At 61.7% G+C, this 27979-nt stretch overlaps 3 protein-coding genes across 6 annotated transcripts; 1 reads left to right on the top strand and 2 right to left on the bottom strand.

Annotated features, from left to right (window-relative positions):
- Positions 1 to 648: 648 nt before the first annotated feature.
- On the bottom strand, positions 649 to 5116 carry CAPG (capping actin protein, gelsolin like). 2 transcript variants are annotated; one of them, XM_080370305.1, is made up of 10 exons: positions 4921 to 5116; positions 3942 to 4010; positions 3705 to 3877; positions 3478 to 3632; positions 2804 to 2974; positions 1977 to 2126; positions 1792 to 1884; positions 1211 to 1343; positions 1045 to 1133; positions 649 to 952 (listed from the first exon to the last, which is right to left on the bottom strand). In XM_080370305.1, the coding sequence occupies exons 1-10, from the start codon at positions 5052 to 5054 to the stop codon at positions 887 to 889; spliced, it is 1233 nt and encodes a 410-aa protein (XP_080226431.1). In that variant the 5' UTR covers positions 5055 to 5116; the 3' UTR covers positions 649 to 886. The 2 variants fall into 2 exon arrangements, with proteins under 2 accessions (XP_080226431.1, XP_080226432.1); XM_080370306.1 differs by having other exon boundaries at positions 652 to 952; positions 2804 to 2971; positions 4921 to 5112.
- A 7443-nt stretch (positions 5117 to 12559) lies between these two features.
- Positions 12560 to 19432, top strand: AEBP1 (AE binding protein 1). 3 transcript variants are annotated; one of them, XM_080370441.1, is made up of 21 exons: positions 12560 to 12846; positions 12999 to 13391; positions 13650 to 13721; positions 14091 to 14162; positions 14300 to 14386; positions 14684 to 14806; positions 14992 to 15081; positions 15455 to 15532; positions 15607 to 15681; positions 15768 to 15877; positions 15958 to 16097; positions 16184 to 16268; positions 16362 to 16506; positions 16601 to 16689; positions 16791 to 16914; positions 17010 to 17206; positions 17291 to 17470; positions 17549 to 17891; positions 18001 to 18140; positions 18217 to 18316; positions 18405 to 19432. In XM_080370441.1, exons 1-21 carry the CDS (start codon positions 12612 to 12614, stop codon positions 18953 to 18955), a joined length of 3429 nt encoding a protein of 1142 aa, XP_080226567.1. In that variant the 5' UTR covers positions 12560 to 12611; the 3' UTR covers positions 18956 to 19432. The 3 variants fall into 3 exon arrangements, with proteins under 3 accessions (XP_080226567.1, XP_080226569.1, XP_080226568.1); XM_080370442.1 differs by having other exon boundaries at positions 12561 to 12846; positions 14708 to 14806; XM_080370443.1 differs by lacking the exon at positions 13650 to 13721.
- POLD2 (DNA polymerase delta 2, accessory subunit) lies at positions 19417 to 26126 on the bottom strand. Its single transcript, XM_080370480.1, has 11 exons — positions 26006 to 26126; positions 24922 to 25197; positions 22659 to 22780; positions 21657 to 21780; positions 21465 to 21579; positions 21033 to 21231; positions 20815 to 20895; positions 20276 to 20433; positions 20029 to 20156; positions 19836 to 19937; positions 19417 to 19728 (listed from the first exon to the last, which is right to left on the bottom strand). The coding sequence occupies exons 2-11, from the start codon at positions 25139 to 25141 to the stop codon at positions 19571 to 19573; spliced, it is 1407 nt and encodes a 468-aa protein (XP_080226606.1). The 5' UTR covers positions 25142 to 25197; positions 26006 to 26126; the 3' UTR covers positions 19417 to 19570.
- Positions 26127 to 27979: the final 1853 nt, after the last annotated feature.

Here is a 27979-nt window from a genome sequence, read left to right as displayed (position 1 = left end):
GGGCAGGAAGATGATGTGGGCATGGGGACAGCATGGGCATGGAGATGATGGGGTGCAGGTGGCACAGCACGGGCATGGGGTGGTGCGGGCATGAGCAGAAAGGTGGTGAGTGCGTGCAGGTGGCAGAGGCACGGCAGCAGTGAGGGTGGGGGGGCTTGGCACAGGGTCACTGTGGGCTTGGGGTGGGATGGGGAAGGGAATGACAGGGCCTGGGGTGAGCAAAGGCACGGGGATAGGATGGCACAGGGCTGGAGATGGTGTGGGCTTGGGCATGGCATGGGCATAGGGTGGGCAAAGGCATGGGGCTGGGGCTGGGGCTGGGATGGAGATGGGATGGTATGGGGGTGGAGAGGGGATGGGGATGGAGATGGGATGGGATGGGGGTGGAGATGGGATGGGGATGGGATGGGGATGGCAGGGGGATGGAGATGGGATGGGGGTGGCAGGGGGATGGAGATGGGATGGTATGGGGGTGGAGATGGGATGGGGATGGAGATGGGATGGCAGGGGGATGGAGATGGGATGGGGATGGAGATGGGATGGCAGGGGGATGGAGATGGGATGGGGGTGGCAGGGGGATGGAGATGGGATGGTATGGGGGTGGAGATGGGATGGGGATGGAGATGGGATGGCAGGGGGATGGAGATGGGATGGCATGGGGCTGGGATGGCTGGGGGCTGGGATGGAGATGGGATGGCATGGGGATGGCAGGGGGATGGAGATGGGATGGCATGGGGCTGGGATGGCAGGGGGATGGCAGGGGGATGGCAGGGGGATGGTCACAGGGACAGCTGAGCAGGGTGCAGGTGCTGGCAGGGAGCTGGCACAGCCGGCATATGCCTGGTGACGCTCTGGGTGGGCGCTGGCCCTGTGGCCACCTACTCCCTCACTTCCAGCTGGTGAAGAACTGCTTGAAGAGGGGCGTCTCGTGGCCCTGCGGCAGGATTTCCACCTGCCAGGACAGGTACAGGGAGGGGATGGGGACCAGGATGGGGTGACATCGTCCATGCCAGCGCCCGGGCACCCCTCGCCGCCTGCACCCACCTGTGTCCGGGGTGAGTGACCCATGCGGGTGATGACCTCCTCGGCCACCTTCAGGGCTGCCTGGCGCTCCTGCTCATTGGCCTTGCGCCCTGTGGATGGGGACATCAGAGCCATGCTGGGGGTGGCCCCGGTCCCCCCATCCCCCCCCGACCCTGTCCCCAGGCACCTTTCCAGACGTAGACCTTCCGTCCGGCGCTGTCGTCCAGCACGAAGCAGTCATCGGAGCAGAGCAGGCTCTGGCTGAAGGGGCTGCTTGTGGCCACCTGGCTCAGGTCCATGCGCCCTGTCATGTCCGACACCTGCCCGTGGCCAGGACGTCACGTCACTGCACGGCTACCCTGGGGTCCCTCAGCTGTGCCCAGCCCTGCGTCCTCCCACACGGCCACGGCAGCATTCCCCATCTGTGCCCTGCCACAGGGCCACCACAGTGTCCCCTGGCCATGCCCAGCCCCCTATACCCCCTGAGGCCACCGTGCTGTCCCCTGGCCATGCCTAGCTCCGTGTGGCTTTCCTAGGGCCACCGTAGTGTCCCCCAGCCGTGCCCAGCCCCATATAATCCCTGGGGCCACCACAGTGTCCCGAGCCATATCCAGCTCCATGTCCCCCACTGGGGCTACCACAGGATCCCGCAGCCTTGCCCAGCAACAAGGCCACCCTGATGTCCCCTGGCCACGCCCCGTGACCGCCATGGTGATACTCAGCTATGTCCAGCCCTGGTGCCACCATGGTGCCCCACAATGGCCTTGCCTTGTAGAGGACAGCTGCCCCCGCGTTTCTTTGGTCGGCCACAACGTCCTCCTCAGGGCTGCCCTCCTGCAAGGTGGGCTTGGGGCCCAGCACCTGCAGGTGAAGAGATGGGGTATCACAGAGCCACCCCAGGGTCACTCGGGTCCCCTTCTCCTCCCGGCAGAGATGTCCGGCCCCCAACACACCTGGAGCATCTCAGGTGGCTCCTCGCCATCCACCACGATCTCCAGGCGAGCCTTGCCACTGCGCTCACCATCCCGGATGGCCATGGCCAGCTCCTGCGCCTTGCTGCGCTCCAGGATGTTGCACCTGGCCCCGCACCAGACAAAGAGGGTCTGGGGACAAGGAGAGGGACAATGGTGATGAAGCCATCCTGTGGTGGCCCGCAACCCACCTCACCCGGGCTGAGGATGAAGGTGTCACTGGTGTTGAAGGTGGCCCAGGGAGATGCCCCAACAGGCACATGGACACCGCAACAGACGGACACCCAGACAGACAGACGAGACACCCAGAGGGATAAATGGCTGCCCCAATGGATGAATGGACACCCGGAGGGACAGGCAGATACTCCAACAATCAAACACACCTATAGATAGGGGGGACACCCCAAATTGATTGATGGGCACCCCAAGAGGCAGATGTCTCCAGGGACAGACACCCCTGTGGATAAACAGGTGGCCACCTGGAAGGACAGAGGAGCAACCCAGCAGCCTGACACTCAGAAGGACAAACAGCCAGCCCTGCCGACAGACACCCAGAAAACCCGGCAGCCATCCCTATGGATGGACGGAGGCTTTGACAGACAGACGGACACCCCAACAGATGGACACCCAGAAGGACAAACAGCCAGCCCTACAGATGGATAGTGCAGAGGGACACCCGAAGGAGCTGGTGGACACCCCAGAGGGCAGATGGACACCACAAAGGACACGTTGCGCTTCGCCCTGCACCAGGTGAGAAGTGTCTGGGGGACAGAGGGAGGGACAGCAGTGACAGGGCCACCCCTGCCCACCTCGCCCAGATCGAGGATGAAGCAGTCGCCGGTGTTGAAGCTGGCCCAGCTCAGGTCCTGCTCGCTTGCCCGAATGTTCTTCTTGCCCTTCACCTGGTAGAGTTTGCACACGGGGCCGGCACCAGCGCTGGGGCGGGTGGGCTTGAACGCTGAGTCCACACCTCCCTCCTGCTGGCACGGGGGTGCTGAGCACCTGGCACGGTGTCCAGCACCCAATGGGGAAGACAAGCACTGGGGATGGATACTGAGCACCCAGAGGTGATGCTGAGCACCCACCAGGCAGGCTGAGCACCCAGCAGAGATACTGAGCACCCAGAGGTGATGCTGAGCACCCACCAGGCAGGCTGAGCACCCAGCAGAGATACTGAGCACCCAGAGGTGATGCTGAGCACACAGTAGAGCTGTTGAACAACCAGCAAGGATGCTGAGCACCCATCAGGGATGCTGAGCACCCAACATGGAGGCTGAGTGCCTACTGGGGATGCCCAGCACCCACAGAGGGTCTCACATGCTCAGTGGGGAATAGGCAAGGTGGGGAGGGTGCTGAGTACTCAGTGGAGATGCTGAGCACCCACTTGGGATGCCAAGAGCCTGGCTGGGATGCTGAGGGCTCAGCGGGGTGCTGAGCACTGGGGGCACCCCGAGCCTCCACTGGGGAGGCCCAGCACCCGTACCTGATAGGTGATGCCACGCGGGAAGTACTCCATGAAGACGTCGGACTCGTTGCCCTGCACCTCGCGGTGCGTCACGGGGCGCTCACCCAGCAGCGCGTTCAGCTGGGTGGAGAGGAGGGCACAGGCGCCCTGCTCGTCCCGCGAGGAGTCCCGGCCTGTGGCAGCGGCCAGCACTGAGCCCCCTGCTCCCACACCTGCCCCCCTCCCCTCACCCCACCAGGGCTCACCCATCCAGAGGTGGAGGTGGGCTCGCTCGTCCGGCCCGTTGTGCAGCACCAGGTAGGCGTCCCCCGAGAAGAAGGTGCCCCATGTTGCTTTGGGGACCTCCACCGGCCGCAGCTTCTCCACCCGCCAGATGTGCAGCCCTGGGCGGGTGGCATCGGAGCCGAAGGGGGAACCGCTGTGGGGTGAGGGGGTGCGTGAGCTGGGGGGGCGGGGGGGGTCAGGGGGCGAGGGAGTGGTACCTTTTGGGGAGCGCGGTGTACATGGCGCCAGGGAGGTGGTGGTAGCGGAGGTGGGTGGATACCACAGACCTGTGGGTGGAGGGACACTGTGAGATGGACAGCACAAGGCACGGAGAGCCAGGAGGTCAAAGACCAACAGGGAGATGGATGCCCCAACAGACACTGAGAGGGACAGAGAGACACCCCAACAGACACCCAGAAGGAGAAGCAGACACCCCAATGGACAGATCAACACCCAGAAGGACAGACGGATGCCCCGGCAACCATCCAGGACAGATGGACACCCTGATGATGCCCCAATGGACACCCAGAAGGACAGATGGACACCCCAACAGACACCCAGAAGGACAGATGGACACCCTGATGGAAATGAACATTCCAACAGACAGACAGACACTCCAACAGACACCCGGAAGGACAGATGGACAACCCTGACAGGGAGATGAACACCCCAATGGACAGATGGACACCCAGGAGGATGGACAGACACCCCTATGCACAAACAGATGCCCCTATGGGTAGGGGGACACCCCAATAAATGGACCTCCAGGAAGACAAACGCCCCAATGGCCAGTTGCACCCTGACATAGAGCGGGACACTCAGAAGGACAGACGGACACCCCTACAGACAGACAGGCACCCTGACAGCTAGGCTGACATCTGGAAGGACAGACAGACACCCCAACAGCCAGCCAGCCAGCTCGGGGGGGGGGGGGGGGGGGGGGGGAAGCCCCAAGACAGACAGATGGACACCCCGAAGGACCCCTGGCTGGACAGACAGACACCCCCCTGCAATGGACAGACAGTGACACAGCCGGACAGCCGGACACCCCAACAGACACCCCCATCTGACGGACAGACAGCCGGCCAGCCAGGCAGCCAGCCGGACGAACACCCCGCCAGACACCCCCCTCCGACGGACAGACAGTGACACAGCCGGACAGCCGGGTGGACCCCCGGTGGGCGCACAGCCCCTCACTCAGGCGGGCGCAGCGGGCGCAGCGGACAGACGGACACCCCGACGGCCGGGAGGCTCCTGCCAGCCACAGGCACGCGGAAGGCAGCAGTGAGTGACTCAGGCGCAGGAAGGGTGGGGATGTCACCCAGCATCATCGTCACCAGGAAAACTGCCCACAGCGGGAGCGGCTCAGCACGGGGCTGGCAGGGGGGGCACCGGGGGTCCCGCCCCCCCCACACCCCGAGCCAAGGGTATGCGCTATGGACAATAAGACATTTGCATATTCAGAAGACATTGCGTATTAATTGTCACTCACGCAGGGACCAGTGACACAATTCTCGCCCCACACAAACCAGCGGTGCCCGCACACAGTACCACCCCGTGTGCCCCCCGGCGGATTTGCCCTCTCTGGGAGGCTCCTGGGGTCGGAGGGCGCCATCCCCCCCCCGCCCCCCCCCCCCCAGTTACCTTTGTCCCGCTTTCAGCCAACTTTCTGTTCCTGCCTGTGGGCTGCAAGCCCTTATCGCCCATCTCCTCCGGCGCTTTTTTCTTAGATCAGCATCAAGACAGAAGCTTGTCATCAGCAGGTCTGTGTTTCCTGCCCCCGCAGAGGCGGCCCCCCTTAATTAGAAGTCCCTTCATTCATCAGTTGTGACAACTCTATAGGGTCAGCTTGACCTAAGTTCTGTGCACGTAAGTGCTTAACTAGAAACACTAAATCAGAGTTTAGCACTAGATCATAACTCCATAACTTGGGAGTTTAGACAATTCCCTCCCTTTGGGACTTATGTGCTATATGAATATCAATATATATTCATATATGAATGTCATATATATTCATATATGAAATAAGTCCCACCCTCTCTGAACTTCTTTCAGTTGCAGCAATACAACACTTCGCCATACAGTGTCATATGATGTACAGGCAAATACAACGATCATGAGTACAATAATTACAATTAACTTCTTGATCTGTAGGTGTAGATCAGGAAACCAGGAGGTTAGCCAATTCCAAACTTTCTGAAGTCCCTAGGAGGTGTCATCTTTGTGGACCTCATGCAAGATTTTAGTATGTTTCTAAATCTCTTGGAAGTCGGTAGAATTATGTCACTTTGACACATGTATACACAACAACTAGTATTAACGCTAGGGCAAACGCTGCCTTGAGGTGCCCACAGCGTACCTGATGCCAGCCTGTTTTGCAGAGCTATTTCTGCAACGCCTTCCTGCGAAGCCCCCGTGGCACCCGCAGCATTGCTGGCTGTCCCTTCCGTTACTGCCTATACCTTTATCACTGCCTTCCCCAGCTCAGCAGCCCCCAGCCAAGGACTAAAGCACCCAGCAAAAACACAGCATCGAGTGGGTCTGTCTATAACGGGTTTTAATCCTGCCTGTAGAGGAAGGCAGGCAGTGGGTTGATTGACATGGACGATGTGCAGCTGTAGCTTGTTCCCACTAAGTGGTTAAATAGCCCTGAGGCTTGTGGGTGAGGGTGATGGTGCTCTGACCTCTGAAGGAAGGAGATACAGCACAGACAGTAGAATCTGACCGATGGTAAGAACCTTGTTGCAGCCTACTGGTTTGTTGTGCTGCAACACCTGCCTATAGCTCTGTGGGTAAGTCCTTAACCACAGTTTATTATCAAATTTCTCAGCTATAGTCGTATTGGGAAGAGCCACCCCCAACGTGCAGGTGCCTGAGCCTCTTGGTGGTGAAGCTTTTCGTGCTACGCTGCCGCAAACCCAGTGCCACCAGTCCCCAGTGGAACATTCCAGTACTTTCTCGTAGTTAATTCTGGAGGGGTTCATCAGGCCAGACACAATGCAGGTGGTGCCCCACAGACCCCAGCTCCACTTGTGCGTGTCTTGGTTCTACCTGTAGTAACATGCATTGCAGCGGGTGAGTGGGGTTTCCGTACTGTCCAAGTTCAGAGGGCAGTCTCGTTCCGATTAGCGCAGTTTGGTCTTGCCCACAAGTTACTCCAATTAGTCCTGAATGGAATGGGGACACCAGCTAGAGGAATTCCTCTGTGAGTGCACCCCGGGAAATGGGTACGTGCCCAACAATCAGTCCTATGAACAACCACCATCGATTTTTCCACCATTTTCAAATGAGTGCTCTGTGTCCATGAGGCCTCCTGATCCCACCGAATTTGAGAATTTATCACACCACATCGCAGTAACAGGCAAAATTCTATACATCTGTATAATGTTTAAACAAGTATCTACAAAGAAAACATGCTAATATTAAAGAGACAGTTAAACTCAGACCCCCCTGTTATACAATCCAGTCCTACAGAGGGGCTTGTTTCAGTCCAAGAACAGTTCATTAAAATCTCTTGATTTTTAGTTTCAAGAGGAGCCATCTTTCAATTTCCACTTTACTTCAGAACTCTTAATCCTGGTGTAACGGATCCAAGAATCAATTCCTTTAAGTTCACTGCAGCACTAGTTGCCAGCATTACTAAATACGGTCCTTTCCGCCGCTCCTTCAACGGCTCAGCATGCTGCAACACTGGTAAGATTACAGGTCTTACGAAACCCTTGTATTAACGTTAAAATTAAGCTTTCACCTCCATCTGCGCTGCTGTTTGTGCTGCCTGTTAGTATAGCAAGAGACTCAACCTAGAACTTTATGATTCTCCAGTTCGCTTCAAGCATAAAGGCCCTCCTGGCTTGACAGTCCATTCTGGCGGTATGGTGGTCCCTACGATGTATCCACGGAGCGACTCCTTCAAGCTTGACAGTGTGTAGGTGGTGAGTAAAATCTGGAGAGGTCCTTTCCACTTCTCTTTGAGCGGTTTATCTGACCACACTCTCAGATACACCCAGTCTCTGGGTCGGTCTTGACTTGATGTGGAGGCATGTCCAGGAATAAAGGTGCGCTCACGGTGATGTACCATCCTTCTTGGGTTTTGGTTGCCTTTAGTAAATGAGCCAATGGATCGTCTTCTGGTGTATGCTGTGAGCTCTTAGGTCCTAACTTCTGGATTTTTTCTGGCAGGACTAGCAATCCTTGCCTTTCAGCTGCTTCTTTCGCTGCTTTACCTGCCATTCGGTTTCCTAGATGCACTGGACTATCTACAGATGTATGCGCTTTACAACGTTAAATTGCCACCGATCCAGGAAAATGGATCACCTGTAAGAATTGTGGGATCATTGGCCCGTATTTGACTGGGAATCCTTGAGAGATTGAGAGTTCTCTTTCTTTCCAAATGCCCCATGAGCACAGACCACTCCATCGGTGAATTTTGAACCTGTCCATACATTAACAGGGTTATCTTTTGACAATTCCAACGCTCTCGATCAGGCTATGAGCTCCACCTTTTGGGCTGATGGGTCAGATGATAGGGCTTTGGCTTCTAGTATTTTCCACACAAGGCTACTACCATCTACAGACAAGTGCCAGACAGTGTTCCCTATTGGCGTGTCTTTCAAGTCCACCGGGCTAGAGCAAACCTGTTCCATCGTTTGCAAACCACCACAAGTGAGTTCTTCATTTCCACTAGGCTCAGCAGCAAGGACAGCTGCGGGATTCAGGCTTGCGGTCACTTTCAGTTCCACGTTGTCTTGTTCCAAAAGGACGGCTTGATTCTTTAGCATTCTGCTTGGTGACAGCCAGTGCCCTCCTTTCTGTTCCAGCATCGCCGTACCTGCGTGGGGTGCAAGTATGGAGGGTTTTGGCTCGTGTGTCGGTTCCGGGGTCTCTTGGCTCAGTAGCTCTGTAGCTGCTGCTGCTTGGAGATGGGCTGGCCATTGTCTGCTGACATTGCCCAGGTGTTTGGAAAAGTACCTGCGCATCTTTTCCATGTCCCCAGCCTCTGGGCCAGCGCTCCTAAGGCAACGTGCGATCTTTCATGCACCAATAGTTCAAACGGGTTTTCTAGATTTCGGGACGCCTCGAGCTGGAGCACTCACGAAAGTCCATTGCAATTTAGAAAACGCATCTCTGCACCCCAGAGTCCAGACGAGAAGTTTTCTGCTTCCTCATACAGCTTCCTAGGAGAGTTTGGCAATGAGTCTGAAATTCATTATCCGTAAGCGACACCGCCCGGCCATCCCGAGGAGTGCTCCAAGCTCTTTGATTCCGAGACTCCGCTGGCCCTGGGAAACTGTAAATCCCCAACACGTTACTTCTTCGTGGGTGAGCGGTGCCTTTTTCCGGGATACTTGGTACCCCCCTAGCCCCCAAAAGTTTAGGAGATCTGTCATCAATGGTATAGAATCTTCCATATAGCTGGTTGCTAGCAGTATGTCATCTACACAGTGCAGCACGGTGACATTTTCATACACCTTTTGCCAGCTTTCCAGATCTTTGGCCAATTGATTTCCGAAGATTGTAGGACTATCTTTAAATCCCTGTGGCAATACAGTCCAGCACACGTGGGTTTTTCTACCAGTCTCAGGGCTTTCCCATTCCAAAGCAAACAATTCTTGACTCACAGCGTTGAGTGGAAGGCAAAAGATCACAACTTTTAATTCTAACCTAGAAAATCATTTATCTGTCCCCTTCAGGGTGGTCAGGAGGGGGTACGGGTTTGCTGCCGCTGGGTGGACATCTTGCACAATCTGATTTATAGCTCTTGTATCTTGGACCATTCTAGATTCTTCTGAATTTGGCTTCCTGACTGGCAATACTGGAGTTATATTCTGATTGGCATTCTCTTAGTAACCCCAAATTTATGAATTGTTCTATTAATGGCTCTAGTCTAATGACTTCTAGTTTAATTGGGTACTGCTTTTGCCTTACTGGTTTGGTGTTTGGTTTCAACTGGATGAAAATACTCCGGTGGGTGCTTGGGGTCCTCACGGCTCCTCCGACCCATCGAGATCCCAGAAAGCAGGTCCCACCTGGGGCACTCAATTCTGTTACGGAAAACTGTCACCAGGAAAGCTCCCACAGCGGGGGCAGCCCAGCACGGGGGCAACAGGCTATTGCAGTGCGGGGCATGGAGGGGTCCCCCCACCGCACACCCTGAGCCACTTGGGGGTACATGCTATGGACAATAAGACATTTGCATATTCAGAAGACATCGCGTATTAATTGTCACTCACGCAGGCACACACAAACCAGCGGCGCCCCCAGACAGCACCGCTGGAGGGTTGTACCGCCCCGTGTGCCCCCCGGCCGGTTTGCCTGCTCTGGGGGGCTCCTGGGGTCGGAGGGCGCCATCCCCCTCCCCCGTTACCTTGGTCCCGCTTTCAGCCAGCTCCGGGTGGGCTGCGCCCCCCAGCAGCCCGTCTCCTCCCGCGGCCGGTGCTGGGGGCTCCTCGCTGCACAACCCGGGTGACGAGGTGTCTCTCAGCATCCCCAAGGCCGCCCCCCTTAATTAGAAGTCCCTTCGTTCATCAGTTTTGATGACTCTAGAGGGTCAGCTTGATCTAGATGTTGTGCACAGGTTTGTTTAATGTACGGCTGAACAGTAAAGCAGAGTTTAGCGCTGAATCAGGGGTCGGTAGTTTGGGAGTTCAGGCAGGGCTGAGCGGGGGGGGCGGTTCGGGGGGTGGGGGTGGGGTACAAGGGGTGTCCCGAATTGCCAAATCCCGTAGCCTCAAAGAGGGGAAACGACATCAAATGTTTAATAAAACAAAATGTATTGCTAGAAGTTTGAGACAATCGAAACGAACTAGCTGTTAATGGTTAATTCAAGATTTATTTTTGTGTATCCTGCTTTGTCGAGCTTCGAGGAGCGCTGATAAATCCTCTGTCCACAAGAGCGACCCTGGAGGAGGCTCCCCACGGCGAGCGGAGCTGCTCGGGAGGGTGGGCTCGGCAAACCCGGGGGAAACAGAACTGGTGGGGATGGCACCCTCCGACCCCAGGAGCCCCCCAGAGAGGGCAAACCCACCGAGGGGCACACGGGGTGCTACAAACCTCCAGCGGTGCTGCCCGGGGGTGTCGGGTGAGAAACGTGTCACCGGTCCCGTGCACGAGTGACAATGAATACGCGATGCCTTCTGAATATGAACATGTCTTATTGTTGTCCGTAGTGTGTACCCTCGCGTGGCTCGGGGTGCACGGTGGGGGGACCCCCATGCGCCTGCTGCATGTGGGGACCTTTCCTGGTGACAGTTGATGATGGGGGGAGCTGTACTGGGGGAGTCGTACAGGATCTGGGAACTGTACTGGGAGTGGAGCTGGAAGTGGGGGGCACTACTGGGGGCTGCATGGGTGGAGCAGACAGGGGGTGGGCTGCAGCAGAGGCTCACTGAGAGCTGCACTGGGAGGCACATGGCCGGGCCCTCCCCCCCCCCCCCCCCCCCTCCGCCATCTCCCCACAGGCCCCAGCCACAGCATTGCTGGGAAGTGACTCACAGCTGGGGGGGGCCACGCGTGTGACGAGTGTGGGCGGCCTGAGCCCGCCACGTGGCCCCACCGGCCTCCACGCAGCCCAGGGAGCCTGCTGGGCCGGGGCGGTGGGGGGCAGCCACTGCACCCCCTCAGTGCTTTGGGTGGCACGCTGAGGGGTGCCCACCCCATCCTGCCCCCCAGCCCCGGGGAGCTGGGGAGGGGGGGGGTCACGTGTGTGCAGCGCGTGTGCAATGTGCATGCTGTGCTGTGTGCTGCATCCCACGTGCAGTGGGTGCGTGGTTCACGTGCGTGGTACCTCTGACACGCAGGGCATCCTGCATGCTCCGTGTGTAGTGCATGTGCAGGGAGCCCGTGGGCAGCCTCCCACACGTGTGCAGGGACTTGTGTGCTGTGTGTGTCTTGTGTGCAGTGCGTGTCTCATGTGCAGGTTCTCATGTGCAGTGTGTCACACTGCGTGTCCCATGTGCAGGTTCTCACATGCAGTGCATGTCCCGTGTGCAGTGCGTGTGTGGTGTGACAGTGTGTTCCCATGTGTGGTGCACGCAGTGTTGTGTAGGCAGTGTATCTGCACGGTGCTGTACGTGTGCAACGCTGCGGTGCCAGGGCAGCGTGTGTGCATGTGTGCACATACAAGGCTGCAGTGCCAGCGCCTGTACCAGCATGGTGCCGGTGCCAGGGCGGTTCACCACATGTGGTGCCAGCACTGGTGCTCACACAGTGCTGATGCTGTGCATGGTGACGGTGCTGTGCCAACGCCAGTGAGTGCTGGTGCTGGCACAGTGCTGGTCCCTGCACGGTGCCAATGCCCTGTAATCCAGATCCCATGCAGCACCAGTGCAGCAGTGGGCCCAAGCCAGCGTGGGGCCCTAGGCAGTGCCAGTGCTGTGCAGTGCCACTGCAGAGTGTGGGCTCCCCATGCAGCGCTGGTGACAGTGTGGCGTCCCAGTGCAGTCCCAGTGCCAGTGCAATGCCACTCCTGTGCAGTGCCGGTGCCGGTGCCGAGCAGGTCCCATGCTGGAGCCGTGCCGTGCCAGTCCCACGCAGTGCTGTGCAGTGCCGGTGCCAGACCCGTGCAGTGCCGGTGCCGTGCAGTGCCAGTGTTGGTGCCGAACGGGTCCCGTGCAGTGCCGTGCAGTGCCGGTGTTGGTGCCGAACGGGTCCCGTGCAGTGCCGTGCAGTGCCAGTGTTGGTGCCGAACGGGTCCCGTGCAGTGCCGTGCAGTGCCAGTGTTGGTGCCGAACGGGTCCCGTGCAGTGCCGTGCAGTGCCGGTGCCGGTGCCGAGCGGGTCCCGTGCGGAGCCGCCGCAGCTCGGTGCCGCCCCCGGCTGCTGCGCCCGCCCCCAGCCCGCCCGCCCCGGCTGTTCGGGGCCGGGGCCGGGGCCGGTGTGGCGGACGCGGCGATGGGGCTGGCGGGGCCGCCCCGCTCCTGCCTCCTGCTGGCGGCCGCGCTGCTGCCGCTGCTGCCGCCCGGGGCCGCCCCGGGCCCCGCCGCGCCGCCCGCGCTCACCGACGCCGAGATCGAGGCGTTCCTGAGGGGCTTCCTCGGGCCCGGCCAGCTCGACGGGGACGCGGATGGCACCGACTCGGCCTTCGGCACCGACCTGAGCATCGGCACCGGCACCGGCACCGGCACCGGTGAGCGAGCGGCACCGGCACGGCGGGTCGGGGCTGCCCCGGCCCCGGGCACTGCCGGGGTCCCGCGGGGGGGACGGGGTCCCGCGGGGCCCCCCCAGCCCGGCCCGGCCGCCCCTCACCCCGCGGCGGGGCGGCGCCCCCCTCCCCCCCAGCCTCCCCGCGGCCGCTGCTGGAGCCCGAGAAACCCAAGAAGGGGAAGAAGGAAAAAAACCCCAAACCCACCAAGAAGCCCAAGGAGAGACCCCGGGGCTCCAAGAAGGAGAAGGGCAAGGACTCGGGCAAGGACAAACCCCCCAAGAAGTCCAAGGAGAAGCCCCCGAAAGGCTCCGAAAAACCCCCAAAAGGCTCCAAAAAGCCCAAGGAGAAGCCACCCAAGGCCACCAAAAAGCCCTCCAGCAAGAAGCCACTGGAGCCACTGACCACCCCTGCTGAGCCCCCCCCTACCCCACAGCCCCCACGGGGCAAGGGCGATGCGGGTACGCGCCAGTTCCCGGAGCAGCCTTCGCCCTACGAGGAAGGGGAGGAGGAGGATGGAGGTGGCCGAGGTGAGTCTTGGGGACCCCCGTTTTGTCACCAGCCGGGCTGGAGTGGGGGTTCTTGGCACACCACGGGGTCACCCCATGTCCCGCTTGCCTCCCTGGTGGCCCCCGGCGGCTGGCTGGGCTTTGTCCCGCTGGGATGCCCCCCACACCCCCACCAGCCTTCCTCCCCGATGGGATTTTCTTTCCTGTGTGGAGCTGCCAGGGGCCAGGCTGGGGGGCAGGGGGGGCACCACCAGCCCCTCAGTCTGTCCCTGTTCCCAGGGGAGCTGGAGGAGCTGCCGAGTGAGCCCTGGGAGCTGGGCCGGGAGGACTGGCACCCCGAGCCCAAGCCTGGTGAGTCCCCAGGGCCACCTCTCTGTGTCTTGGGGCCACCTCCCTGCAGCCCAGGACCACCTCCCTGCCCCCTGGTGCCACCTCCCCGCAACCCGATGTCACCTCCCTGCACCCCAGAGCCACCTCCCTGCATCCCAGGGCCACTTTCCTCTACCCCAGGGCCACCTCCCTCCACCCCAAGGCCACCTCCCTGAGTCCCAGTGTCACCTCCCTGCACCTTGGGGCCACCTCCCTATTTCCAGGTGCCGACCCATTGCACCCCAATGCCACCTCCCTGAACTGCAGGGCCACCTCCCTGCACCCCGGGGCCACCCCCTGCACCTCAGTGTGACCCCCTGTGCCCCTTCCCCACGTGCCCCCTCCCTGCAGAGGTCCCTGAGGAGCAGGAGCCACCGACCCTGGACTACAACGAGCAGCTGGAGCGGGAGGACTACGAGGACTGTACGGTGCTGGGGTGCGGGTGGGAGGGGGTCCTCCAGGGTCCCCTGGCCTGCTGGGAGGGACGGAGGGTGCATCCGTCACCCCCCCACACCACCTTGCACCCCCAAAGCCAGTGCCACCCCCTGTTCTGTCCCCAGTCGAGTACATCCGCCGGCAGCAGAAACCCCGCAAGCCCCCCAGCAGGAAGAAACCAGAAAGAGTCTGGCCCCAGCCCGAGGAGCCACGTAAGTGGGGGGATGGGGGGACCAAGGGGGGCTGGCACCACTAGGGGTGGAGTTGGGGGGACAATCCTCAGCCTTGGGGAGCATCATTTTGGGGCAGCCTGGAGCTGGGGTGGGCACAGGGACTGCGTAAGGGGTGCAGGGGACCCCACAGGGGTGGGGGGATCTCTTGGGGGCACGGGGACCCCATGGGGATATAGAGGGGTCCTGCGGGGCCATGCAGAACCCCTAGGGACACAGGGATTCCACAGAAGCATGGGGGACCCCACAGGGTACACCCACTCCCCCCACCATCCCCAGCATGGCCCCTTTCACCCTTCCCAGTGAAGCCGGAGGAGCCACCCCCGCCGCCACCCCCACCGCCCATCCTGGTGACCGAAGGGGACTACGGGGAGGGCTTTGAGCAACCTGACTATGACGACCGTGAGTGCTGAGCTGGGGGGGAGCCTGGGGCATCCCAGGACCCCCATCCCTGGGGAGCTCTGCCTGGCCCCATGGGTAGCGATCTCCCTCCCTGTGCCCTGCTGGCCTCCAACCAGTGGCATCCACCCCCACCCCCCTGGCCCTAAAGGGGTGTCCCAGCCCCCCTCGCCATTTGCACCCCGCAGTGGCATACGGGCTACCCCCCCCGCCGAAGCCCAGGAAACACCCAGACAAAGAGGACGAGATGGAGACGGACAAGGAGAAACACAAACCCTGTGAGAGATGGGCAGGGGATGGGTGCTGGGGTGGGTGGCATGTCCTCATGCTGGGTGGCACATCCCAGCTGCGGGCAGCACATCCCTAGAGTCAGTGGCACATCCACAGGGTGGCTGGCATGTCTCTGAGTTGGGTGGCACATCCCTAGGGTCAGTGGCATGTCCCTGGGGTGGGTGACATGTCCCTCGGGTGGGTGGCACGTCCCTGGGATGGTTGTCACATCCACAGTGCGGTTGGCATGTCCCTGGGGTGGGTGGCACATCCCTGGGGTGGTTGGCACATCCTTGGGGGTGGGTGACATGTCCCTGGGGTGGGTGGCACTTCCCTGGGGCATCTGGCACGTCCCCAGGATAGTTGGCACGTCCCCAACAGGGAAGCCCAAGAAAAGTGGCAGCAGCAAGGAGGAGGAAGAAGACCCTTGGGTGGAGGAGAAGGGCCGGGACCGCAAAGGTGGGTGCCAGCGACCTGTCCCCTCGCCCCCGGCCCCCTGGGCTCTGTCTCCGCTCACCACGCCTCTTTTCCAGGAAAACCCAAAAAAACAGGGGGGAAGAAGTGGGAGCCGGATGAAGATGAATGGGCCCCTCCGGAGGAGAAGACAAGTGAGTGTCCCCGTTCCTGGGGGGGAAGCAGGCACCCCACTGCGGGGGATGCCCACTGCCTTCCCCCCCACCTCCACTGTCCCCAGGATGTCCCCCCATCGGGCTGGAGTCCCACCGCATCGAGGATGACCAGATCCTGGCCTCCTCCATGCTGCGCCATGGGCTGGGCGCACAACGTGGGCGCCTCAACATGCAGGTGAGGGTCACCCAACTTGTGCTCGCCCCCTGTGCCAGCGGACCCCCCCACTCACCTCCGCCTCGCTGCCCCCACCCCAGGCAGGCACCAACGAGGACGATTTCTTTGACGGGGCTTGGTGTGCCGAGGACGACAGCCGGGCACACTGGATCGAGGTGGACACCCGCCGCACCACCAAGTTCACTGGCGTCATCACCCAGGGCCGCGACTCCCAGATCCAGTATGGGGCTGGGGCCGGACCCGGGGACAGGGGGTGGGGCAGTGGCTCAGGATCCCCCCTCCCAACCTGTCCCCTTCCTTCTGCAGCGAGGACTTTGTCACCAGCTTCTATGTGGGCTTCAGCAACGACAGCCAGAACTGGGTGATATACACCAACGGCTACGAGGAGATGGTACGTACGGGACACCAACACAGGCTGGTTGAGGGGGGTGGGGATGGTAGGGACCCTCCTCCCACCCTGGCTACATCTCGCCCCCCTCGGCAGATGTTTTACGGCAACGTGGACAAGGACACACCAGTGCTGACCGAGTTCCCCGACCCGATGGTGGCCCGTTATATCCGCATCTACCCCCAGACGTGGAATGGCAGCCTCTGCCTGCGCCTCGAGGTCCTGGGCTGCCCCCTCTCCAGTAAGAGCCACCCCAAAGCAGTGGCTGGGGGGGTGGTTGCGGGGCGGTGGCATCCCTCTACACCTGCCACACCATGTCCCTGTCCCCTCCGCAGCCATCAGCAGCTACTACACCCAACAGAATGAGGTGACCTCCACGGACAACCTGGACTTCCGCCACCACACCTACAAGGACATGAGGCAGGTGAGCACCTCCGTGGGGCAGGCACCTCCGTGGGGTGGACACCTCCATGGGGGGTGGGCTCAGCCCCCTGAGCACTGCCCCCCCATCACCTGCCCCCCCAGCTAATGAAGGTGGTGAACGAGGAGTGTCCCACCATCACCCGCATCTACAACATCGGCAAGAGCTCACGGGGGCTGAAGATCTACGCCATGGAGATCTCCGACAACCCGGGTGAACACGAGACGGGTGAGGATGGGAGGTGCGCGGGGAGCAGGCGGCATGCCCCTGGTGCAGGCAGGGGTGGGGGCAGCACGCCGACCCTGCCCGCGCCCTGCCCACAGGTGAGCCCGAGTTCAGGTACACGGCGGGGCTGCACGGGAACGAGGTGCTGGGCCGGGAGCTGCTGCTCCTGCTGATGCAGTTCCTGTGCAAGGAGTACCATGACGGCAACCCTCGCGTGCGGAGCTTGGTGACCGAAACCCGCATCCACCTCGTGCCTTCCCTCAACCCCGATGGCTATGAGCTGGCCCACGAGGCGGTAAGGGGATGGTGGGACAGGGGATGGGACAGCGGCACAGGGGGATGCAGCCCCCCGGCTCACCGCTGCCCGGGCTGCCCACAGGGCTCCGAGCTGGGCAACTGGGCGCTGGGCCACTGGACGGAGGAGGGCTACGATCTCTTTGAGAACTTCCCCGACTTGGCTTCAGCACTGTGGGCAGCCGAGGAGAGGAAGCTGGTGCCCCACAAGTTCCCCAACCATCACATCCCCATCCCAGAGCACTACCTGGCCGAGGATGCCACGGTGAGCCACGGCACAGGGCACGGTGCTGAGGCGGTGCTGGGGAGGTGGTGTCTCACTCTGCTGTGCCCGCATTGGCAGGTGGCTGTGGAGACACGGGCTGTCATGGCATGGATGGACAAGAACCCCTTCGTGCTGGGAGCCAACCTGCAGGGCGGGGAGAAGCTGGTGTCCTACCCCTTTGACACGGCCCGGCCCCTCAGCGAGACACCAGCGGCCGCCCCTCGCTCTCCGGATGACTATGAGGACGACAACCCCGAGCTGCAGGAGACACCTGACCATGCCATCTTCCGCTGGCTCGCCATCTCCTATGCCTCGGCCCACCTCACCATGACCGAGACCTTCCGCGGGGGCTGCCATACACAGGACATGACCAATGCCATGGGCATTGTGCAGGGCGCCAAGTGGCACCCCCGGGCTGGCAGTAAGTGGGGGGAGCACGCCGTACAGCGCCGGCTTGCCTGCCCCATGCTCCTGCCACATGAAGGTGTGAGCAACCAGCTGGGTGGGCACTTAAGTTGTTTTTCCTGCAGGCATGAATGACTTCAGCTACCTACACACCAACTGCCTGGAGCTCTCCATCTACCTGGGCTGCGACAAGTTCCCCCACGAGAGTGAGCTGCAGCAGGAATGGGAGAACAACAAGGAGTCGCTGCTCACCTTTATGGAGCAGGTGTGTGCTGGGACAAGCGGGGCAGGGAAGCGGCAGCTGCCCCACTCAGCTCCTCCCGTCACCCTTCCTCGTGTAGGTCCATCGGGGCATCAAGGGCTTGGTGACGGACCAGCAGGGAGAACCCATCGCCAATGCCACCATCGTCGTGGGGGGCATCAACCACAACATCAAGACAGGTAGGGTGCCAGGCAGCGTGCTGGGCAGGGTGCTGGCAGCGCCGTGCTGCCTCCATCACACCCCACTACCTCCCCTTGCTGTCCGCAGCCAGCGGCGGGGACTACTGGCGCATCCTGAACCCGGGTGAGTATCGCGTTGTGGCTCGGGCCGAGGGCTACAACCCCAGTGTCAAGACCTGCAGCGTCTTCTACGACATCGGAGCTACCCAGTGCAACTTTGTCCTGTCCCGTTCCAACTGGAAACGCATCCGGGAGATCATGGCCATGAATGGCAACCGGCCCATCCGCCGCATCGTACCTGGCCGCCCCATGACGCCCCGTGAACGCATGCGCCTGCGTATGCGCCTCCGGCACCGCATGAGGCTCCGGCAGCAGATGAGGCTGCGGCGCCTCAATGCCACCACAGCTGCCAGCGGTCCCACGGCTCCACCACCCACCACGACCCTGCCCTTCCCCTTCAGCAGCACTGCCTACACGCCCTGGAGCCAGGAGCCACCCACAGCTGGCACCTGGGAGATGGAAACCGAAACAGAGGTGGTCACCGAGCTGGTGACAGAGACAGAGGCCTGGGAGCTGGGCACAGGGACGGCGCAGCCCTTCACCACGGCCGAGACCTACACCGTGAACTTTGGTGACTAGGAGGTGCTCATCCTCTTGCTCCTGCCTGAAGCCAAGGCTGGATGCTCACAGCCCGTTTGGTTTCACCTGCCACAGGCTCTGGCATCTGCTTCTAAAGTCTTCCTCAAGCCCCGGGCAGCCTGCTCTGGGTGGGCTCCAGCTCCTCCACTCACGCTGCTTCCTAGGACTGCAGGGCACGCCACCCCGATGCTTGCCCCGAACGCTGGGCAGCTGCGGAGCGTCTCTCTTGCTGGGCTCCAGAGCCAGGCAGGAAAGGACACGCTGCCCTGTCCCTCGGGGCTGGGCAGTGCCAGCCCTTGCCTGGCAAGGGAGAGGGTGAGGCCAGCCCCAGCCCTCCTCCCGTCCCCACCTCCCAGCGCAGCAGGGTCGGCAGGGGTGGTTCCGTTCTCCAGGGCAGGGCCCGCACGGAGGCAGGCACAGCCCCTTGTCCCCTCCACACAATTTTCTGTTACACAAATAAATCGAGTTATATTGGTACGAGCTTCTCTTCTCTCCTGTGCCCCCGGCAGCCACAGGCCAGCCCTCCCAGGACAGATGGGAACAACACAAAGGCGGTGGGCGCCAGGACCCTCTGAAGGGCCAGAGGTTTACCGAGTCCATGCCCTGCCTGCTCAGTCAGTGCCCAACCTCCATGTCCCCATCATCGTCCTCGGCCCCGAAGCCGGAGAAGCTGATGGGCTGGCAGCTGAGGTTGCACAGGTTGATGAGGCAGGCGGTCTGCGTGGTGCTGAAGGCAGGCACTGTCACCAGCAGGACCTGCTGCCCATCCTCCCCTGCAAAGACAGGCGGGTGTCAGGGAGATAAGCCCCGGGTCAGCACCCCGGTGTGGGGTCCCAGGCCCAAGCGAGGATGGGGGGGTGCTGCAGGCCGTGGGACTCACCTTTGAGCAGCTTGGACTGGAAGTGGGGAGCGTTGCCACAGAAGTAGACGTGAGGGCACTCAGTGAGGATGAAAGGGTCTGATTTGTAGAAGGGGTAGCAGCCTGGGAGGGATGGAAATTAGGAGGGGAACCTGCACCCCTTCGGAGGGCAAACATCTCCCCAGCCTCAGCAGCCACCCAGCCCTTGCCTTACCCAGGGTGTCTGGGGCTGTGGGGCTGATGTGTCCCGCCCGCAGCGTCCACTCCAGGATCTCTAGGTAGTCATCCATGCTGCTGTATTTGAAGATGTCGCTGACATTTTGTCCTGATGTCCCCAAAAACCTGTAATATTTTGGGGGAAGGAAGGGGAGATTCAGATGGCTGTCCTAGCCGTGACTTGCCCCGTGGTCCCACGCCACCAGCAGCTGTCACAGAGCTGGTGGCGCACCAGGCTTTTCTACCTGACACCGTCCACATCAGCCTGGTAGGGGTTGGTGACCAGCCGGAGCGTGGAGTAGGCGCTGGCGAGGGGCAGCATGCAGTGATGCAGTGGCTGCTGGGGCAGCGTATAGTTGGTGGGGTCAAACTCGCCGGGCATCACATCCACAGGCACAGAGGTCTGCAGGCAGAGTGGGGATTAACGGGGATGACCAAACGACCCTCCTTCAAAGGGGCTCAAAGCAAAGCCCTGGCTGGAACCTGCTGCCAGCTCTGCCTGGTTTGGCTCCTGCCACTTCCCCATAGGAAGCCCCACTTGGCTTCACCACAGAGACCAGATGCTGGGAGAGGGATGTGAAGCTGAGCTGTGTGCTGCCTCCCCTTCCCACCGCGCTCCCGCACGGCACCATGTGTGGTGCTCAAAGGGAAGCTGGGGCTGGGGTATTTACTGCCCCGCACCCTGGGTTGCTGGCAGTGTTGCTTCTGTGGCTCGGGAGCCAGGCTCCCTCTCCCAGCGGGTACTCACTGCCCCAGCCAACCCTATCCTGCTCCAAGCACTCACACAAAGCTGCAGCAGGATCTCATCCAGCATCTTCACAGCCTCCACACTTGCTGCCTGGGTCTTCTTGGTCAAGTACTTCGCCTGGGTCAGCAGGGAGACAGTGAGGGAACAACCCTGTGCTCCCCCCAGTCCCTCCCTCTCCACCTCAGCGGGACCCCTGGTGCCAGCCTAGGCCCCAGAGAGCATTGCTGAGGTTGAAGACCCCTTCCCCGCCGTACCTTGTTGATGGTGTCCCGGCTCTGTGTGTTTTGGCTCAGCAGGTTCCCTGCCAGGATGACGCGGGAGATCTGCGCGGCACAGCTCTGCTCACCCTCGGCGCCCAGCTGCCCCGTCACCACGTCCACCAGCAGCTGCGTGCTCAGCAGGGACTCGCCACTCCCGCCGCCCAGCCCCAGCCCCGACACCAGCAGGACAAACCTAGATGGAGAGGCTCGGGCAGCATGCCGTGCTCCCTGCCCACGCGACATCAGGGCTGTCCACACCAAGGGGCTTCAGGGAGCCAGGGGTGGGGGGAATGAGCCCCTATTCTCGCCCTCTCCTGGCACCAGACACCTACTTCGATGGGCACGTGGGGCACACAGTTCCCAGGGTGCGGGGATACGGCGGGGGACACGGTGCCAGCCCCGCTCCTGTCATGGCAGGAGACTCACCGGTCTGAGCTGGGGCCTTTCCAGCGCAGTGGCTGGGGCAGGTCGGCGAAGCAGTGATCCTCCACTAGGAACTTGCCGTCGTCCTGCTCGGAGCCATACACAGCAAAGATGGTCCCTATGGCAGAGAGTGGGTGGTCAGTCCCTGGGCCTGCCCCGTGACGGGGCTCCCACCAAGGAGCCATCATCCCCTACCTGTCACCAGCCTCTGCACCTCGACGGCTCCTTCCAGCTTGATCCGCTGCAGCTCATCCTCGAGGATGAGCTCGTCAGTGGGATGGATGTACTTGGGCAGGGCTGGTGGAGGTACCAGGTTGTGCTGCAGGTGGGACAGGGCATGCTGTGATGGCCTCAGCGAGGACAAGCTGCTCTAAAGGGCCCTTCCCAACCCCAGCCAAACCCTGCTCGTGGAAACCAGAGGGTGGGCGAGTGACTCACCGGAGCTGCTGGCACGGCCCCCCACTGCTGGCCAGGCCAACGCCCCCACTGCCGCTTTGAAGGCGGCGCTTTGGAGGCTCCAGCAGCTCTCGGCACTGCTCGCCAGCTGCACGCCACCCAGATGAGCTGGTTTTGTTTAACACTTCCCCACAGCGCCCTGGCGAAGCAAACATGCGTGCTGCTTCCCGGCCAAGGAGGAAGCGGCTCAGCCAGGCGGCGGGAGACAGCGCTTTGGCTCGCCTCGGGAAACATGTTTGCAATCACCGCCCAAGCAAGCGCTCCACTTTCTTTGAACCCTGCCTGGCAGTGCTAACCCCATGCCGCGATAGGCAGGCTCCAAACTTCCCAACACGCTCCCCATGAGCCGGCTGGGAGCAGATGGGCCTCTGGCACCGCACAGGGATGGCAGAGCTTCCCTAGATGCCCCCCTCATCCTCCTCCCCTGCAGTAGGGAAAGGGGGTTTACTCTGCTAACCCCGCTGGATCCAAACCCTCCAAGGGCAGGAAAAGCAACACCAAGCAGGCATACACAAGATGCAGGCTGACACAAAGAGTGGTGGCGTCTAAGGACGAGGTAGGCACAGAGATTATACACCAGCTCCCCAGGTCGAAGCCCTGGCAGTTCCCACTTGCTCAGCCACAGCGAGCACAAGGGAAGCAATGGGAAGCTGGCCAAGGCCCTGATAAGTGTTGTCACATCCCCCAGAGCTGTGCAGAGGAGGAGGGGCACCCCATGGGAGGGCATGCTCCCACCATTACCTCCTCGCTGATCTCCTGCAGGATGGAGGGCTGCAGCTGCATCGCCTTGAAGAGCGTCCCCACCACACAGCACTTCTCGCCTGCCTGCAGCTCGCAGAGCTTCCTCAGCACTATGCCATTCCCTGCAGAGAGAAACGGGGCTCAGCTTGGGGACAGCTGCGAGGGCAGGCAAGGCTCACGGCTGGCTGGGACCAGCTGAAATGGCCTGAACATTGAGGCCAGCAAGAGGCAGAGGGGGAATGTTGCGAAGCCTCTTGCTTTTCCTCGAGGCAGAGCCAAATCCACATGTGTAGGCCAGATGGGGCCAACAGAGCAGAACCAGAGCGCCAGCACTGCCTGCAGGCATTTCCTCTGCATCAAGATGGGGGAATGCTGGGTCATGCTGGGGTCCAGGAGACTCACAGCTACCAGCCAGGCCAGCATCCTGCTGGGCCACAGGTCCAGCTCTGCCTGGGAAGGGAGGGTGCACAGGTCTGGGATTGTCCTGCCCTTGGGCTTGAGGGGCTGGTGTTCCTGCTCCCCAGCCCGGAGACAACCCAAACATCCCACTCAGAGCTGACAGGCAGGAGAGATCATTCACCGTTCCCAAGATCCTGCGCCCGGGACCCCCATTGCAACCAGGCATGTGAGAAGATCCCAGCACAAAGACAAGCTGCTGAAGGGTTTCCTTTGTTGGTAAGGCACAAACAGATCCCTGGGCTGTAGCCAGGGATCCACAGGAACATACAGGCTGGGGGAAACAGTTACGTGCCTCAGGAGGTGCAAAGAGCATTGCAGCCCCAGCACTTTATCACCCTTGTGGCTGGGGAGCATTTGCAGACAGCAAAAAATGCATCTCCCTCACCTCAGGCTAAGCCCAAGACTACTCATCTCACCCACAAGGGCCTAGCAACACTTCAGCCCCATCCTTTACATGTCTGTAGGGCCTTTATTTCTCCCTTTAAATCAGCCCATGAAGAAGCCCATCCATCCTGAGCCTCAAGCCTTGGAGGGAGGAGGACTGGCTGCTGGGCTGCACTGGCGCTGCAAGAACTGCCGGGCTCCTCTCCCAGAACAACACTGCCAAAGCCCATTGCTGCGCCACCTCCTCCATCAGGTCATCCCTTCGGGCTGCAGGCAGTGAGGTGATATTTTCCCCCTCAAAATCTCCCTTTGCTAATCACATGCTGCTGAATGTGACTCCTGTCTGGTGGAAGGCACCCTGCTGTGATCACAGGCACTCTGGCCTCAGTGGAGCTGGAAACACGGGTTTATCAATCCCAGGAATGCAAACACTCAAGAGTCAGAAAAAACAATCCAGTTTTAGTTTCTTATTCTTGGCTCTAACCCCCCAAGTGTGTGTGTTTAGGGGGTGGAGGGCTGCGCTCTCCAGATTTTGCCTGCAGGCACTTCTCCCTGTGAGACAAACCCCAGAAATCTCATCCCATCACATGACTCTGGGAAATGGAGCTTTACAAAACCTCTGGTTCCCGTCACCATCAGCAAAATCCAGGGTTACAGTGCAGGGAGGCCAGCCAAGGAACGACATCCACTACGGAACCAGCACAGCCTGGCGCAGGCTTTCCTTCCCCTCAGCTCTGAGCAGCCCACAGGGCTGGGGAGAGAAAGAAAAACAAGCGGCTGGCCCGAAAACCTCCATAGAAGGGCAAAGACGAAAGCTTGGCTGGCCTGAGAGAATGAAATTCAATAACAGACTTTTACCACGCTCGGGGAGCCATGCGCTGCGCCGAGGCCTGCCAGAAAGCTCAGCCATGGTGCTCTGGCAGCGGCAAGGCAGTTGCTTCATCCAGTGCTGCCGTTACACTTTCAGATGGAAACTCTAGCATGAGGATCCCAGCCGCTAACCACCAACGCAGCCCCACCAGGCAAGGAAACAGCCCCCCCGGCGCAAGTGACGCTTCTACCAACCTCTGCACCCCACTTCCTGGCCAGGGTGCTTGCCAGCCCCCCACCTCCAGAAACCTCACGCATAACGCTTGCTCATGATAGCGGTGTGGAAGCTTCGTCCTGGCCTGGTGAGCAAAAAAAGTGTTTTCCTTGCACAGCTGATGTCTAAAGGTGCTTTTAGAAATGTTGAGACACTGTCTAGCAGACAAACCATCCCCAAAAAACCAGCCATGGGTTGGTTATTAGACACCTAATGTGTGCATGAGCTTAGGAACTGCTGAAAAATCACCAAGAAGCTTCCAGCAGGTGCCACATCGGCCACACAGCTTTGTCCTCTTTTCCCAAGGTGGGGGGGCTACTCCCCAAACCAACTCACCCCACTTCTGTCGTGCCCGCTCCTCCAGGATGGGCCGCATCTTGATGAGGCGCACGGCATAGATGTGAGCATACTGGTGGCTGAAGCTGCGCTCGCCCAGACGGAAGGGCTGGGAGCAGTCGGTGTACGCTGAGACTGGCACCCTGGCAAAGGTGGAGGCCTCGGTGGAGGGGGGGGCCAGTAATCCCTGTGCTGTGGGGGCCGCCTGTTCCGAAAACATGGTGGGTGCCAGGTTGGGGCAGCAGGGATGGGCACGGGAGGGGTTTAATGGTGGGTCTGGAAAGCAAACGGGCAAATTAAGGATCCCAGAAAACTGATGTCAGCACGTGGCAAGGCCCCAGGCTCGGCATCCCCATGCCATCACTGACACCCCGGGACACCAGAAATCCCTCCCTAGAAGCAGCCCCCACACCCCCAAACTGATCACCCCCCTCCTCAAGACACAGACGAGGTCTAGGCCCACACCCCCCAGACACTGCACCCCCTCAGCACCCCCTTCTTTCTTTCCCCCCCCCCCAATACCAGGGCACCCCCAAACTCATCCCAGTGTCACAAAGCCCTAGGGATCCCCTCAAATCACCCCCCATCAACAGGACACCTAAAGCCCCCCCCGAACACCCCCTGGCCACCGGGGGGACCACCCCAGGATGTCTCCCCCAAACACCCCCTGGCACCAAGAGGCTTGCGCAGCCCCCGAACACCCTGGCAGCAGGGCCCATCCCAGGACGCCCCCTAAACACACCCCCGGCACAAAGACCCCTCCTGGACGCAGCGACCGGGCCCCAAAACACCTCCTGTCACCAGCACCCCCTCGAGGACAGCACCCCCCCCAAAAACACCCCGGCTCCAGACCCCCCCCCACCCCCCTGCAGCCAACAGGGCCCTATAGGGTCCCCCCATGACTCCCGGGGAGGCCGAAGGGGCCGCCCCGCGCCAGGGCCCCTCAGACCCCCCCGCCAGGGACACCCAGGAGGCGACAGCCCCCCCGCCCCCCGGAGAGTCCCCCCGCGCCCCCCGAGCGGGGCAGACCCAGCGCCCCCGGTCTCAGCGCCCCCCCGGACCCCCCCGGCCGCAGGTCACGTACGGGGTCAGGGGTCACAGGTCGGGGGACGCCGCCAGGCCGGCACCGCGGGCCCGCCATGGGGGGGGGGAAAGGCGCGAACGCCGCCACTGCCGGAAGTCGCGTGGCCGCAGGTCGGAAGTGACGTCACGGAGCGGGTCGCCTGGGAAACCGCTGGCGGCGGCGCCGACTCGAGGCCGTTCCTGTGGAAATTGGGGAGGGGGGCGGGGAACGGTGGCCCACCGGGACCCTACAGAGCCCGGGGAGGAGGGGGGGCACCAGGGGTTGGGGTCCCTCTGGGGCACACAGGACCTCAGGGGTGGGCCCAGGGTCTTGGGGAGGGGGCCGGGCATGTGGGGACCTCAGGGACAGGGGTCTGCTGGGGACACGCAAGGATCCTGGGGAACCCAGGGACAGGGTGTGTGCAGGGATGACCTGTGGGGATCTTGGGGCTGGGGTCCACATGGCGCATGTGGGGATCACGGGGCTGGGGTTGTATGGGACCAGGCAGATGGGGACGGTGGGGACAGGGTCTCTGGGGGAGATGGGGCTGGGGGCTGTGTCACCCTGTCCTTGAATCCCCATGGGCGGCAGAGCTGGACCTCCTGGTCACCCACTGCCCCCAAGGGGCCGGTTGCCCCCCTCATGCAGGGACATGCGAGCGCACAGGGTGGGCAGAGGCCAGCACAGGGGACCGTGACGGTGACAGTGACAGCCAGGGGAGATGCCTCACCTCCTCTGCAGAGAACCCTCCGCACGCCTGGGTGGCCTCGGCTGTCACAGTCCCCTCACTTGGCACTGTCACCCACTTGGCACTGTCACTGCCTACACGCTTGGCACTGTCCCTGCCCCGTGCCTGGGATCAACATCACTGTCCCTGATGTGGCATCACCGACTGTCCCACACTTGGCTCCATCATGTTCCCCCTCGCCGGCACCGTCACTGCCCCAGCTTGGCATCACGGCCCCGGGGAGACACTAAACTCGGGAGTGAACCCCCTAACACCAGCGTAGCCCTCAGCATCAGCCTTCTCGTTACTCGCAGCGCTGGGGGCGCAGGGGGTGGCTCCCCCCGCCGCACGCACTGAGCGCCCCGCAGGCGCACGTGGCGCAGGAGCCCTGCACACCCGCAACGTGTTGCAACGTCATCGTCACTTGAGCGCGGGATCAGTGACACATTTCTCGCCTCACACAAACCAGCGGCGCCCCCAGACAGCACCGCTGGAGGGTTGTACCGCCCCGTGTGCCCCCCGGCCGGTTTGCCTGCTCTGGGGGGCTCCTGGGGTCGGAGGGCGCCATCCCCCTCCCCCGTTACCTTGGTCCCGCTTTCAGCCAGCTCCGGGTGGGCTGCGCCCCCCAGCAGCCCGTCTCCTCCCGCGGCCGGTGCTGGGGGCTCCTCGCTGCACAACCCGGGTGACGAGGTGCTCCCCCGGCCCCGCTCCGTGTTCCCTGCTCTTCCCAAGGCTGCCCGCGCTCCGAGTCCCGTCCTGAGCTAAACACTAAATCAGTGTCTGGTGACCGGGGAGTTTAGACAACAGGGGGGCACCGGGACTGACCACCAGGACCCTGCAGACCCCAGGAGGGGACAAGGGACACCAGGACCGACTCCTGAGATCTCAGGGAGCCCAGGAGGGGGGACAGGGAACGACCGCCAGGGACACAGCAGGACCGACCCCTGGGGGGACACCAGGACCGACCCCTGGGACACCACGTTGCTTGTGGGAAGAGAGGGACACCGGGAGCGACCCCCGGGGGGCACTGGAACCAACCCCCGGGGGGCACCGGCACAGAGCCCCGGGGGGGGGCACCAGGACCGACCCCCAGGAGCCCGGGAGGGTCTGGCCCCACACCCACCTCCCGCCCCACGCCCTGAGGGGCTCGTGGACCCCATGCACAGCCCCTGGCAGGCTGGGGGCTGGGAGCCACCGGCAGCACCCCGCTCCCACAGCTCGGGGCCGGGGGGTGTGGGGCCCCCGGGGCTCGGCCACCTCCCTGTCAC

Source organism: Falco punctatus (genome assembly GCF_963210335.1).
Source record: "Falco punctatus genome assembly, chromosome: 20".
Classification (NCBI taxonomy): Eukaryota; Metazoa; Chordata; class Aves; order Falconiformes; family Falconidae; genus Falco; species Falco punctatus.
The sequence above is the reverse complement of the archived record's forward strand: the minus strand, read 5'-3'. Positions and strand labels throughout refer to the sequence as shown.

Excerpts from the sequence above, each read along its gene's own strand:
- CAPG (XM_080370305.1), bottom strand. The coding sequence starts at position 5,054 with ATGATGCTGGGTGACATCCCCACCCTTCCTGCGCCTGAGTCACTCACT. Across the intron at positions 1,344-1,791 it reads GGGCAGCTGTCCTCTACAAG|GTGTCGGACATGACAGGGCG; the intron begins GCAAGGCCATTG and ends GGCCACGGGCAG. Across the intron at positions 953-1,044 it reads GTCACTCACCCCGGACACAG|GTGGAAATCCTGCCGCAGGG; the intron begins GTGGGTGCAGGC and ends CTGTCCTGGCAG.
- AEBP1 (XM_080370441.1), top strand. The coding sequence starts at position 12,612 with ATGGGGCTGGCGGGGCCGCCCCGCTCCTGCCTCCTGCTGGCGGCCGCG. Across the intron at positions 16,269-16,361 it reads CCAACGGCTACGAGGAGATG|ATGTTTTACGGCAACGTGGA; the intron begins GTACGTACGGGA and ends CCCCCTCGGCAG. Across the intron at positions 17,892-18,000 it reads GTGGCACCCCCGGGCTGGCA|GCATGAATGACTTCAGCTAC; the intron begins GTAAGTGGGGGG and ends TTTTTCCTGCAG.
- POLD2 (XM_080370480.1), bottom strand. The coding sequence starts at position 25,141 with ATGTTTTCGGAACAGGCGGCCCCCACAGCACAGGGATTACTGGCCCCC. Across the intron at positions 19,938-20,028 it reads CACAGCCCCAGACACCCTGG|GCTGCTACCCCTTCTACAAA; the intron begins GTAAGGCAAGGG and ends CATCCCTCCCAG. Across the intron at positions 19,729-19,835 it reads CCAGTCCAAGCTGCTCAAAG|GGGAGGATGGGCAGCAGGTC; the intron begins GTGAGTCCCACG and ends CTGTCTTTGCAG.